Source organism: Zootoca vivipara, chromosome 3 (assembly GCF_965207765.1).
Source record: "Zootoca vivipara chromosome 3, rZooViv2.hap1.1, whole genome shotgun sequence".
Lineage (NCBI taxonomy): Eukaryota > Metazoa > Chordata > Lepidosauria > Squamata > Lacertidae > Zootoca > Zootoca vivipara.
The window spans coordinates 58,006,271-58,019,365 of NC_142586.1; the positions used below are offsets into that span (position 1 = coordinate 58,006,271).

General features: G+C 39.5%; 1 protein-coding gene across 3 annotated transcripts in view; it reads right to left on the reverse strand.

The window, feature by feature from the left end:
• AHI1 (Abelson helper integration site 1) overlaps positions 1–13,095 on the reverse strand; it is a 62,766-nt gene that overhangs the window by 45,202 nt on the left and 4,469 nt on the right. For 2 of the 3 annotated variants that reach the window (XM_035108912.3, XM_088667261.1), the window contains exons 2-10: positions 10,863–10,919; positions 10,076–10,197; positions 8,443–9,053; positions 6,581–6,768; positions 5,295–5,514; positions 4,053–4,245; positions 2,849–2,944; positions 1,341–1,526; positions 512–667 (exon numbers count right to left, since the gene is read on the reverse strand). In XM_035108912.3, coding sequence (XP_034964803.1) covers positions 512–667; positions 1,341–1,526; positions 2,849–2,944; positions 4,053–4,245; positions 5,295–5,514; positions 6,581–6,768; positions 8,443–9,053; positions 10,076–10,197; positions 10,863–10,878 — 1,788 coding nt within the window. In that variant the 5' untranslated portion in view covers positions 10,879–10,919. The remainder of the gene's footprint in view (positions 1–511; positions 668–1,340; positions 1,527–2,848; positions 2,945–4,052; positions 4,246–5,294; positions 5,515–6,580; positions 6,769–8,442; positions 9,054–10,075; positions 10,198–10,862; positions 10,920–13,095) is intronic. The other variant, XM_035108917.3, reaches the window with a different exon arrangement.

Consider the following 13,095-nt stretch of genomic DNA (forward strand, 5'->3'; position numbering starts at 1 on the left):
CATCACTTTCTCTCTACAGTGAGGGAAGCAGGGGAAGAAATACATGAGCTTGAGGAACAAGCTTTTTCTCCCATTCAACCAGCTAAGTATGTAATTGTTAGCTTGGTTGTCTTGCTTTTTAAAGATATATACCCATTCAATTAAAAAATGAACAATCAAAAGAAAAAGAATCCTGTGGACATAAGTACTGCCTGAAGAGGTCCAAAGAAATCTGGTAATAGCGCTAACACACTAATTTTCATGCTTTTTATTATGCCGTTTTCTTAATTTGACTGTCTAAACTTCACTGCTAACGCACGCCTCTACTGCAACACTGCAAAACCTTCACAGTTGACATGGAAATTATTAGTAGTTGGGACTTTTCACATACCCTGTTTTGATACACTGGGAGGGGTGGGAATTAAACCATTTGTTTTGTGCTTACACCTGAAAACAAGAAAGTGCTGCTATACAATTCTAGATTGCACCCTGGAAACACAGCCCTTATGTCCAAAGGTATGAAAACTCTTGCCTGTCCAGGAAATCGTGACCACTTATATCGTTCTTCTTTTTTCACATGTGGTCCAGAATTATTTGCTTTTTTAGATACTTCACTTTGCAGGTCCAAGAATGATGGAGAATGATACTCCTGCTGAACAGCCATCATAGACCGTAAAGAAGGATCTACCTACAAATAGATTAAAAGTGTAATAGGACAAATTTCTTTTGGCAGATGTAAACTATCAAGGTGATATCCAAGAAAGCCATAACCCAATTACATAGACCCATTGAAAGAGACTTCTGTTACTTAAGTCAATTGCTTTAAGTGGGTCTACTCTAAATATGACTAATGCTACATATAAATCCAAAAGAACTGCAGAATGGATCATAATCTAACATGGAAATGAACTTATATCCCAGAAGAACTGGAACAAAGTCTGACCAATATTTCTGAAATCTAGAAAGAAAATCTTTAAAATTGTACATTTAAAAATAAAATACACGTAATACAGATATATTGTAGGTTCCTTGATAGATCTCTATTATTGCAAGTCTATTCACTTCAGCAGATTTTCAGCAGACTGAATAAAAGAAGCAGCTGAAAATGCTTCATGGATGTCTTTCCCTTCTCTTTAAATACAACATTCAGCACCTGGCTGGCAGAAAAGTAGCCAAAGTTCCAGCAATGACTGGACAGGAGCAACCAGATGTGAAATGTTCAAGTATTTAAGGTAACATGCCAATTGTTTCTGTTCTACAGCTTGTTACAAAGGGCCAACAAAAAACCACTTTTCTCAGATTCACGCCCACAGATATATCTCTGCTGAAGTTTAGCTGGTAGACATGCAACATAAACTTACATGTTCTGGAAGTTTAATGCCCTTTATAGTTACATACAGTGTTGAGGGGTAATGGTTTCTGGGACATTTTGCCCACCAATCATAAACTTCCACAATATTTAGATGCGATCTGGACCTTGGAGGAGGGCAATATAGTTGGAGACGTAGTTTTCCACCAACATTTAGAACTCCATTTGCACCCACAAGCTGAAAAGACAAAATTTTCGAAGTGAAAAAATGTGTGATTACTAGTTGTGGGTGATACTGATGTAGCTTTTACAAGCTAAATGCTAGTAGAACTTTGGACAAGTCCCTTTTTGATGAGGTACATTATACTATGATAAAGGGCCTTCTCATTCCTGTTCATGGAATGATTTTCCCTCTGAAGCAAAGTTGACACCAACTTATTTACTGTACTTGAGATTGTGTGAAATATTAATCTAGTCAGCCTTATATGGAAGGAGGGAAGTGCTTTGCAGTTTGACAATTATTGTTTTATTTTAGTATTTTATTTGTTCTTGTGGAGTCTTTTAATTGATAAACAATTACCATTATTGTTTTATTTGTAAATATATAAACTGCCCTGGCATTGTTTATGATGCAGGCTGCAAATACAGGGCGACTCATAATGCATCACCCTGTGTTTTAAATAAACAAAGACGAAATAGCATCACCCTGTTTGTGATGTGACCATTTAAAACCATAACATTATAGTTTGGCAACCGCAGATCGTGGGCACAGGTTTCCTATGGGAGGATGTAGTATACATAGTTAGGTATCAGCAGATCATCTGATTATAACTTCATCTGTATGGATGAATTGACATTCAGAAGCCACTCAGAACAGAATTAGGGCTCATCTTTGGCAGAGGGGTACAGGCCTTTGTGCACTTGCTGGTGAACCTTGGTAACTGGATTCTTTGTTTTCAGTCAGCCTATGCTACCCTGTTTCTCATATTTTAAGACATACCCATAAAATAAGCCATAGCAGGATTTTTAAGCATTCAAGGAATATAAGCCATATCCCGAAAATAAGACATAGTGATAGGCGCAGCAGCAATGGCGGCCGCGGCAGGAGGAGGAGGAAAAAAATAAGACATCCCTTGAAAATAAGCCATAGTGTGTTTTTTTTGAGGAAAAAATAAATATAAGACATGTCTTATAATATGAGAAACACGGTATGACCATCTCTACCATAAGATGCAGCAGAGATGCACACAGGGGTTCTCAGATTCAGTTCTGAAAGGATACCATAATACACACAGGGGAAACATGGGGCTTTATGAAATGCAATAGCACTAAACTCCACCTTCATACAAAACACCTTTGTGGGATTTTCTTTTGGCTACCTCATCTAAATTTTGTACATTTATGGGACAAATGTGCTTGCAGTTCATCTATTACCACAACCAAGATTGAAATATAGTTTCACCACTGAGTACAGAAGTGGTTGTTTATGTTCACTTCTGCTTAGACTTTATTTGGATACTTTAGGGAGAAAGGTCCTATTTAAATAAACAAATAAAATACCTTTAGAAATGCCCAAGAGATTTTCCGAAAGCCACTTTCCTTAGCTTGTACATCAAAGTTGGTCTTTACATCATTCATGCTCAGAAAATCAAGTAGCTGACCAAATTGGGAAAAAAATTATTTAGTTAAAATCAACAATTATGACAAGGAATATTTTTTTGTCTAAGTCATTTTCTTTTGGCTCTGAATGCTATTTGCAGGGGTAGAGTGGGGCCTATGAAAGAACCTCCATGCCACCCCCACACAGTGAGCTCTGCTTTTGTGCATGCACGTGTGTGCGCGCAGAATGAGCGAATTCCAGAGTTCTCCTGCATTTGGCACATTTCAGCTCTCAAAAAGGGGGAGCTCACTTAGAATAAACAAGCAGAAACCCCTCAAATATGGTGGATACGGGTTTTCTTAGCAGGAAAACATGTAGAGCTGGCACATTCAGGAAGATTATTATTAATTTTTGTTGCATTTGTTAGATTTAAATATGTCCCTTCATCTGTAGATAGCAGAGTAGTTCACAGCATAAAAATACAAGCTAAAAAAGCACAAAACACATAATAGAAACAAGAACAAAAAGAAAATGATTTAGGATATTCATTAAGGATCAATGAAAAATCTCAAATAATGCATCTGGCAGCTTCTTTGTTGCACACTTTGTCACCTTCCCCAGCTCCCAGGCCCCCCTACAAAGCTGTTAGGAGGTCTAAGAATAAATTTTTAGAGAACCTTGCACCTGCTATTGTCAGCTGGCTTATCTACAGGAGCAATGGCTTCTGCTTAGGAACACAGAAACTGCCTTAGCAGTTCAGTATTGTCTAGCTCAGTATTGTCTACACTGACTGGCAGCAGCTCTTCAGAGTTCCAGGCAGGGAGTCTTTCCCAAATGTATCTGGAGATACCAGGGATTGAATTGGGACCTGTTGCATGCAAAGCTGATGCTCTATTACCAAGTCATGATGCTCTGTACCAAGTCTTTTCCTCACACACCCCCCCAGCGAAACAAATTGGCTCTACAATTGGAGGAACCCCCAAGAGAGATTTTGGTATGCATGGGGAAAGAGAAATTCTGTTGTACGAGTGGGAGTCCTTACGTGAATGGGCATAATCCATAATTCCTATGTCACCTACCTTTCAAATAATCTATGAATTAAAATATTAAAAGATACTTGCTGAAATTAAAGGTAACATGATGAAATTGAAATTCATTCTGTACCTCAAAAAACAGGATTATTCTTGGACTTTCTTCAGCATCTTGAAGGAAATAGTTAAAGCGTTCATTGAAAATGATTAGCTCCTCCCATTCTGGAAGTGTTGACTTAAACTGTTTAAAATCATACGGCTGGGTCATAATGGGAAGAATATGTCCCACTTTTTCTTGTTCATAAAAAGATGAAACGGATCGGCTGCTGTATAAAAACAATAAACTCTGTTCAGTCCAACTGTGCTAGACTTTTGCTTAAAAGGGAAGTGTGGGGAATGTACAGTCTAGCATTCATGCTACCAGGGTGTGTATGGAAACGTTCAATAGCCACGTGTCAGCTGGCTTTAAACTTATTCTAACTCAGACTATTCTAGGCACAAAATCCACAACCCTATGAAGTGCAAGGACAGCTTGAGTAACTTTGGCTCAAAGCAAACGTAGCGCAACATTAATGAAAGCCACAGTTAAAGAAAATAATCCAAATGGTTGTAAATTCATGTCTATATTCTTAGGGGAAAAATGTGCATTTTTCTGTGCTCTGTGCTTAACCATTTTAACCCATTCTTTTTACTGGTTAAAACCTGACATTTAGTTGAAATGCTATGCTTGGAGTGTGCTTCCTATCACACATAAGAGATTGCGTATATGAGAGGCACAGCTTAGTCCTATGCATATTACTTGAAAGTTAAGTTCCACTTAGTTTAAGGGGGCTGCCAAGGAAATATTGCATAGGAGTGCAGCTTTAAATCTTATTCGAGCACAGAGTTGAATAATATTTTCTTTGCTGTCATCTTTCTGACCTTTACATGTATTAGAAGCTACTCTGGGGTTTGATGCAACCCTTATTCCATGTTGGCCTCTCATTCAGTCTACCTTCTGACATTATCTGATGAACACTCTACCCTGCCCTCTATAGATGGGCAACATTACCTAAACAGAATAGTCTCTTGAGGATGAACTTTGAAAAGTAACTGAATGTCAGGTTTTTTTGGTAGCCTTTCATTTCTCCTGCAATTGACTGCATATATTTCCAGAGTGCTCAACTGAAATTCAAGAGAATAAGCACACATATCTATGAAAACAAACTAAAATCCCGAAAATGCAAGTGTAAATTAAGCAGGGAAGAGATTCCAGGGACATCAATACACAACTGAGAAGTCTTTACAGTAAATCACATTTGGTGTGGGAAAATTGAAGAGATAAGTTAATTAATGGGAAGAAGAGAAAGGAAACTTTAAAAGTGAATAACATCACCTATTTTCTTTCTTGGCATATAGACCAGTTTTCTGATCAATCACATGAACCTTAACCATAGGATGTGATACCATGAGATCAGTTTTAAGTCGATCTGTTCGATGGATGTAAACCCCTAAAACGAGGCTATCATCGTAAACAGGTTTTGATTCCGGTGAAACACTTCCATCAGTCACATGTGATGTATTTTCATTAGCATTTGGGGTATTTTCTTCTAGTACTAGGAGCAGAAGGAAGATTGTTTCAAGTGAGAATTAAACATTATCAAAATTAAATTGTAAACACCTATTGTAGTTACCAAGCCCCGCTAGTTCTACAATGCATTATGAAAAACCAGATACCGGTAGTATATTCGACAGCATGTTTGCTTATATCTAGGCATGTGTTATTGGACAAAAACTGGCTAGGTGAATAGAAATTCAGGCTATTAGTATGAGCAACATTACTCTTTATGCGTGATCTATTAACATGAACAGCAGTTTAACACACACACACACACACACACACACACACACACACACACAGCAGATACAGCTGAAACTTGCCAATTACATGTTCCAACATGTTTCAAGTGGTCAAATGAATAGACCACTTCCAAAAATTGTTGTTCATACATAGCAGGACCATTCTTGAACAAATAAATGAGTCCTTATTTCAATATTTATTTGAAATAAATGTGAGGTAAGGGCAACTCACTCACCCTTTATGCTCACAGTACAATTTTCACTCTAATTGGATGCACAATGCTTATAGTCAGCAATATCGAAAGCAACATGATGGCCAGAAACAATTACAGTACAGAAAACTTTACGGAATAATGCAAAACATCAAACTATCTCTGAAAGTCCTTGAATAAGTCTTTACTTACTTGAATAAGACCTTACCCAGCGGAGATCAAGCTTTGCCGATTATACAAAGCTTTACAAGCTTGATCTCCGCCGGGTAAAGTCTGGCACCGTGACTTTTGCATTATTCCATAAAGTTTTCTATACTGTAATTTTCCCTGGCCATCATGTTGCTTTCGATATTGCTGAGCCGATGCTTATAGTCAGCAGATAATCAGCCATCATGAGCACAAACTAGTATTTTACATGCTACCACTCAACCTAGATTTGGAAAGTTCACTTGTGCAAAATCACAGTGGGTCACATGTGAAAAACTTCAGACAACTTTTTTGCCACAAGGATGGTGCAGTCTAGGTCACTAAACGCACACAAAGCTGCCACATAAATGAGCTCTGTACTCATGTGCACATTTGCGGAGGTTCAAAATGTAGCCACACAAACCTTTTTTGGGTTTTCTTTTCAGTTTCTTTCCTTTAGATTTCTGTTTTTCAATATCCTCCTCCAGTTCCTGTTCCTTTGTTAACACATCATCCTCTTTAGATTCTGATATGAGTGCTTTTTCCAATGATCTCTTTTTGCTAGTATTTTCTTCCTCTGGGTCATTCTGTAGTTCAGAGAGGGACATTGCACTGCAATGAAGTAAGTCTCGCTGTTAAACAAGGGAATGTATACATACACCCAGCCCTGCCATAATAATTGCTGTCTGCCAGAGAGATGCAAGTAAGGAACACTCCAACCATCAGCCAAGGTGGTTAGTTGAGGTCAGCCATGCCGGGGGTGGGGGTGGGGGTGGGGGTCCACTGGCTCATGAGCCTTAATTATGCCAGACATGGGTCCCCCAAAGCCATTTCAGCAAAGTCATGGCCATCTGCCTCGCACCAGATGTTAGATGTCATATCAAGTATGAAGCAGGCAGAATGTGCTCCCGATTTGTCGTTGGCAAAGAAGGCTTGCTTTCACCAATGAACAGATGACTGGTAGTGAGAACAGACCAGCTGGTATTGACTGCACTACTGATTTCCCCATGGTGAGCTCTATAGCACAGTTAACACCATAGAAATTAGAGCCTGACATCAGCACCTATCCCTTTCTGCTGGGATTGGCTGTGGCACAATGATTGCCACAGGGAACTCAAGCAGTGACTTGAAGCTCCGCTTTCCCCAATGGGAACTTGGTAATTCCAGCAGAAGGCAGCTTGAAGTTGGTGCACCTATGAGCTCATGGGGAAGGGAGTGGGACGGCTGGCATCACTGCCAAACAGCAGAAAGCAGAGTTTAAGTCAGCTGACCAGCAGTAACTTGATGGAGGAAAAGGAGGCCATGTAAACTGAAGGCAGGGTCAACATATTGCAAATGCATTGCTACCACCCCTAGACTTAGCTGCCCCCCGAAGAGAGATCTTGAGATGAGCAAGGAAAGTGATCCAAATGAATAATCCCTTCCCACCAAGCTGGGTTTGTGCTAAGAGTGGTTCCAGAACAGAGGCTGTCAACAAGCTGGGAAGAGATGATGTGGTGGGAACCATTCACCCAGACACCATGGCAACAGACAACAGGGGCACAGCCCCACTCAACCCAGATGATAATATTTCTTTTGCCAGGCAACACAAAGGGGAAAGGGGAGGGCCCTAGCTCAGAGGGAGAGCATCTTCTGAGCATGCAGAAGGATCCAAGTTCAGCCTCCAGCATCTCCAGCTTTGGTCGGGAGATACTTTTATCAAAAACCCAAGAGAGCCATTGCCAGTCAGCAGGGAAAATACTGAACTCCATGGATCAACAGTCTGGCTTGGGATAAGGCAGTTTCCTAGGATTCTATTCACTCCTCTCTAAAGATATGGCCATCCTGAAAAAGCTACCGTAGGTAGGAAACAGACAGTGTGTGTCTAGGAGGAAGCCGTTTTAAGAGAGAAAGGCAATTAAGCCAATAAAGATCCTCCCCAAGTTTGGTCTGGTGCCTGGAAGCTGAGCTGGGAAATAGAAATAAAGCCAAATGTGATTTTGCCCACCTTCCTCTATCTTAAACCTAAACCAAGGACCCTGCACTCCTTACTGAGTCCTCCCACAGGAGCAACAACTCATGGCTTCCCAGCAACTCAGAAAGTAACTTTGCAAGGAGGGAGAAGAACTGGTATACCTTACATGCTTTTTCAGATAAGGTAACACCACCACATTTTCTCCTGTAAAATGGTATGTCCAGGTTGGGGGGGGGGGAGAGATACAACTCTTTCCATTTCAACAACAGCAATGAAAATCAAACAGTTGTTAAAGATTTAAATCCACACCAATTTGCTGTTTGCCACTATACCTTGTTTGAGCTTCAGATACAACAGATACTTCTTTTTTCTTTTTCTTCTTTTTGCTCACTTCATTATTCAGTGCCATTTCCTGGCTTTGAACATTGAGGGCGACTTCAGACATCTGTTCTTTAAGTTTCTTTTTTATTTTCTTCTTAATTGCATTTGCTTCTTCCTCAGCCACTTGCTGCTCATAGGCTTGAATTAGCTGCTCTTCCTCATCTAATTCAGATCTCCCTCTCATTCCATTCAAGGCACTTTTTATGTGGCTGTCCCCCTTTTGATGAAATGCATCTGCCTCTAACACACTTTTTGTTTTTTTCTTTGAAAAAACATGAATCTGTTTTTCAAAACTGTCCAACTTAGTTTCACATAGGTTTTCTTCCTCATTAAGTTGTTCGTGTAACACTGTCTTTTTCCTCTTCTTATTAGACGTTGTTTGCACGCTTTCCTCTCCACTAACAACATTATTATTTATTTTTTCTGCAACTGAGGCTTTGTGTCTGAGCTTGCTTTTTGTAATCCGTGGACTCCTTTCCTCTGCGTTATAAGTATCATTTATAATTACCTCATCGTTTTCACTTTCTTGGGTAATGCCAAGATGATTTTTGAATGTTTCAAGCTACAATTAAGACAAAAAACACTGAAAAGTCAGCCACCTCTTATTTAATTACAAGCATATGTATTATAGTACCGTATTAATATTTTTCTACATTATTAGTTTTATTGCATGCAATCCAAGTTTTAAATGAGTCTTAATTGTTTTATGTAGCAACCAACAGATGGAATTCATATGAAACATGAAAAGATTCTAGATTTGACCAAGCTTTTAATATATTCTTCAAAGCTTATTTTAAGAAAAAAATCCCTCAAATGTATTCTAGAATATTTGGAAAATTGACCTACCAGTATGTCGTTATTATATGTTGTTAAAATATGAGTTGAAAAATAATTATGTAACATAAATGTTACTGAGAGGAGGAGGGTGTACGTATCTAGTGTAACTGAAATAATATTTAACAAAATGTCCTCATGATAAAAATGTAAGAAATGATTGGAACCAAGATATTAAAAAAAATTCTGCCTACTAACAACTCATTTAAAGAGATATTTTCTAATTGTAATTTGGCCATTAAATTAGTATACTTGTATGTAACCCACTGCTGTTTCCTGAACCAAATGTACAGACTGTGGATGAAACACACAGAAATTAGACACTGTATAAAGTACTAGTACCATTTTTTCTCAATATAGGCATCAATAGCACAAGATATACTAAAATGATAATTAAAGTGCTTTTCTTTTCACATTCACAGAACCTCCTTCATGTAGGGAAACGGACAAATTAGTATAGTGAGCCATTTCCACCACCAACAAAATAATAGTAAATGAAACAGCAGTCATGGATCTGAAGGCTGTGCTTTTCTAAACCCTGAGATTGAAGTGCTGGTACTGTACTTGTAAGTCTCTGTGAAACCCCAAGGCTGCAACAATCTCTGCTTTCTTAAAGGAAGTAACTCTGCAAAGAACAGTCCAGGTTTCTTCACACTACTTAAGGAATTGAGCATGAGACACTAAGCTTTGCTCTTTTTAAACCTGTTTGCCAAGACAGGCAAACAAAGTTTCATAGAGTTGCCAACTCACCACAATGTTCTCTGGCGTCCCTGATGCTTTCTTCTTCGATTTCTTTTTATCTGCCAGGTCAGCATGGCTCTTGAAAATTTCTTCAAAACGAACCTTGGTTTTTGCCTTGGCTTCACTCTCCTCTGAAAAGGTCAAACAGCAGTTTCATCACTTTGGCTGTCACAGCCCAGTTATCCTCTTCCATTCATGCCAAAGGTGCAGCCAAGGGCACACATGTCCCTGCAGATGTTCTTCCTTCCCCTGCTGAAATTAGGCCTGAAAAAGGCTTTCTTAGAACCGCTTAGAGGTTTCATCACACACCACAATTTATTTATTTATTTATTAAATAAATAAACAATTAATTCTATCATCATCAATAGAAAAAGTTGTAGTGTGTGCTTGGTTGCTGTGTGCGGTACTCACAATAGTGTTTCCTGCTGGAAACGGACCCCGAAAAGTTGGTGATCCCTGATATTATGAAGCTGTGACTCCTGCTAGCCACAGAAAACAAGAACAAATACCCTGTTTCCACTCTGCCAAACCTCATTGTGGTGATAATACTGCAGATTCTTTCCTTGCAAACTAGCTACTGCATCACAATGCAGACATGAATGCATATCCGCATGCAGTACTAGTTGCTGTCAGGGTCTTTGGGTGTACAGTTATCATCTCTGGATCAGGACCCAGGTCAGCAATGCTGGAAATACTAATCGGTAATAAGAACTCTTCTTTACACAGATAAAATTTAACAGTAAATGGTTCATACAATGCAAAAGGTAAAAAATGCTATAGCACATATACTACATACCTGCTGGCATTTTCATGACCCTCAGAGGCAACTCAACACATTTCACTTTTCTTCATTCTGCAAAGAAAACCAGAATATGTTATAGGGCAGTAACATTGTGAAGGACAACTATCAGTGAACAATCAAACACAAACTATCAGAACACAACATGAAAAAGTGTTGCAGGCTTCTTAACTTTGGGTAATATGCAATGGTGGCTATCAACTCATGGGAAAAGGGGAGACTTAATCATCCTCCCGACTTCAGTTTACTGCACTTTCTAAATCTACTCCAGAGGGCCGACTCTGAAAGAGATTTAAGGGGAGCACAGGGTGCTGCAGAGGTGGGGAGACAGGAGAACGGCTGAAAACTGCCTGCCTCCCTGTTCAGCTAACAAATTTTGTTCCATCAGTGGACACTCATAGTTGAACATCACCCCTTGTTCATGATGTTTGAACTATCAGCCACCCAATATTTTTAATTGTATTTTATCACTTTATAATCAAAAGAAAAAACCAGTAAGCAAAATTATCAGACCTAATGCAGCAGCAACTGATTAAACCTCATCAACCAGGTCCCCTTAAGGACTTCTAAAATAATGTCTTAACTAATCAGCCAGCAACATTTTGATGCACTAACAGATACACCAGTGCAGTGCACCACACTAAGTCTGAATTAAAGTGCAGAATAATATAATGAATAGTGTTACAAAACTTCAGTGATGCCATATACACACGACTGCAAATGTTTAAGATTGTAGTGGCAGGTAGAGCGCCTATGCTAGTTTCAGTGTCTTTGGTGATTGCCCAAAACTCTTATTTGCTTCAAATACATTTCTAGGTCATTGTGCCTGTAGTTATGCACACTTTGCCTCAGAATAATTAACTGGCATAATAAGTACAAGAAGACAGGGAGAGGAAAGCTAGACATGAATTATCTGTGTGGTTTTCCAATGGTTCTAGCCCCACCTGCTGAAGATTTGGTGCAATAATTTAGTTTATATAAATGAGTTCACTGCATCTGACAAATGTTGAACATGGCACCGCACTATAACCAGCTTATCTTCAAGCACCAAGAAAACCAGCCTGCGTACAAATTCTACATGCTCACAAGGGAGGGTGGGAGAGCTCTCAACAGAAAGAAAACACCACACCTGTAGCTTAGCCACCAGGAATGCTCCCTTGCTGTAGCTTACCCATTTGCTCTACAGAAGTGAGTGCTGTAATGTAATCCTATGCTATGCACATTCTAAAATCCTGCCTAGCATGTGCAACCAAATAATGACTTAGCACAATTTATCATGTAGTTTGGTTAATGCATTGGCCAAAAAGGGCTTCAGAAACATGGGCAGTCATTTACACTTCTGCTTGCCTCACTCCTCCTGGCTACCCTCTCTGCGCATTGTGCTATGTAATGTATACATGTCACAGCCACTGCATAGAAGCTGCTTTGTGCAAGTCCTCATGGTAGCTGTTATCATTGGTAGGTTGTTCAGGCGAAGCAGTCTATCATGTGATTACAGTTGTTACTTTCGCAACAGTGAAAATGATTGTTTCTGTGTGCTATTTTGATGTGGGGAATCTGCATAGGTGTGAAAATGCAACTCAGGTGTCTCCTGAGCTCATTCAATTCAAGCAGCTATGCCTTAGCAGGGAACAACTCCACATGAATAGCTTTTTGTGTAAAAAGTTGTGAAAGAATGACTCTAGAGCACTAGCAACTAACTGCCAACTGGACACTACACCTGCCACATGGAAGCTGCATTTAATTCTGTGGTGACAGGCCAGTGCAACTGTCAAGAGTTGACTATGACACCAGTGCAATCTAACTACCACAAACTACCACAGGCTACATTAAAACCCAGCTTTTAAAAATGGCCCACCACTTGCAAGGTTAACCGTTGCCCTTCCCGGCTCATTGCATCCAGCAGGGAGGACTGACAAGCTGGGTCCAGAGTTATAAATGCCTCTTTGGCAGGGAGGGGAAGTCTCGGCCACCTTAAATGCTGCAGCTGTTAGGATCATTCCTGAAGAATGCTTCCTTCGACCAGATAAAGAAATCTTGCTTATTTGAATTCAGTTTTAATGTGGATTGGATTCTGTCATTTGTATGGTAATGTACATTGTAATGTTTAATGTGGGGAGTCCTGTCTGGTCAGGTGGAAGTTGGTTCAACTGTCACTGGGAGACTTCTCAGGAGCGGTTAGAGAGAGAATTCTCAATATGCAAAAGAAGCAGTGTTCTGGTTGGTGGCT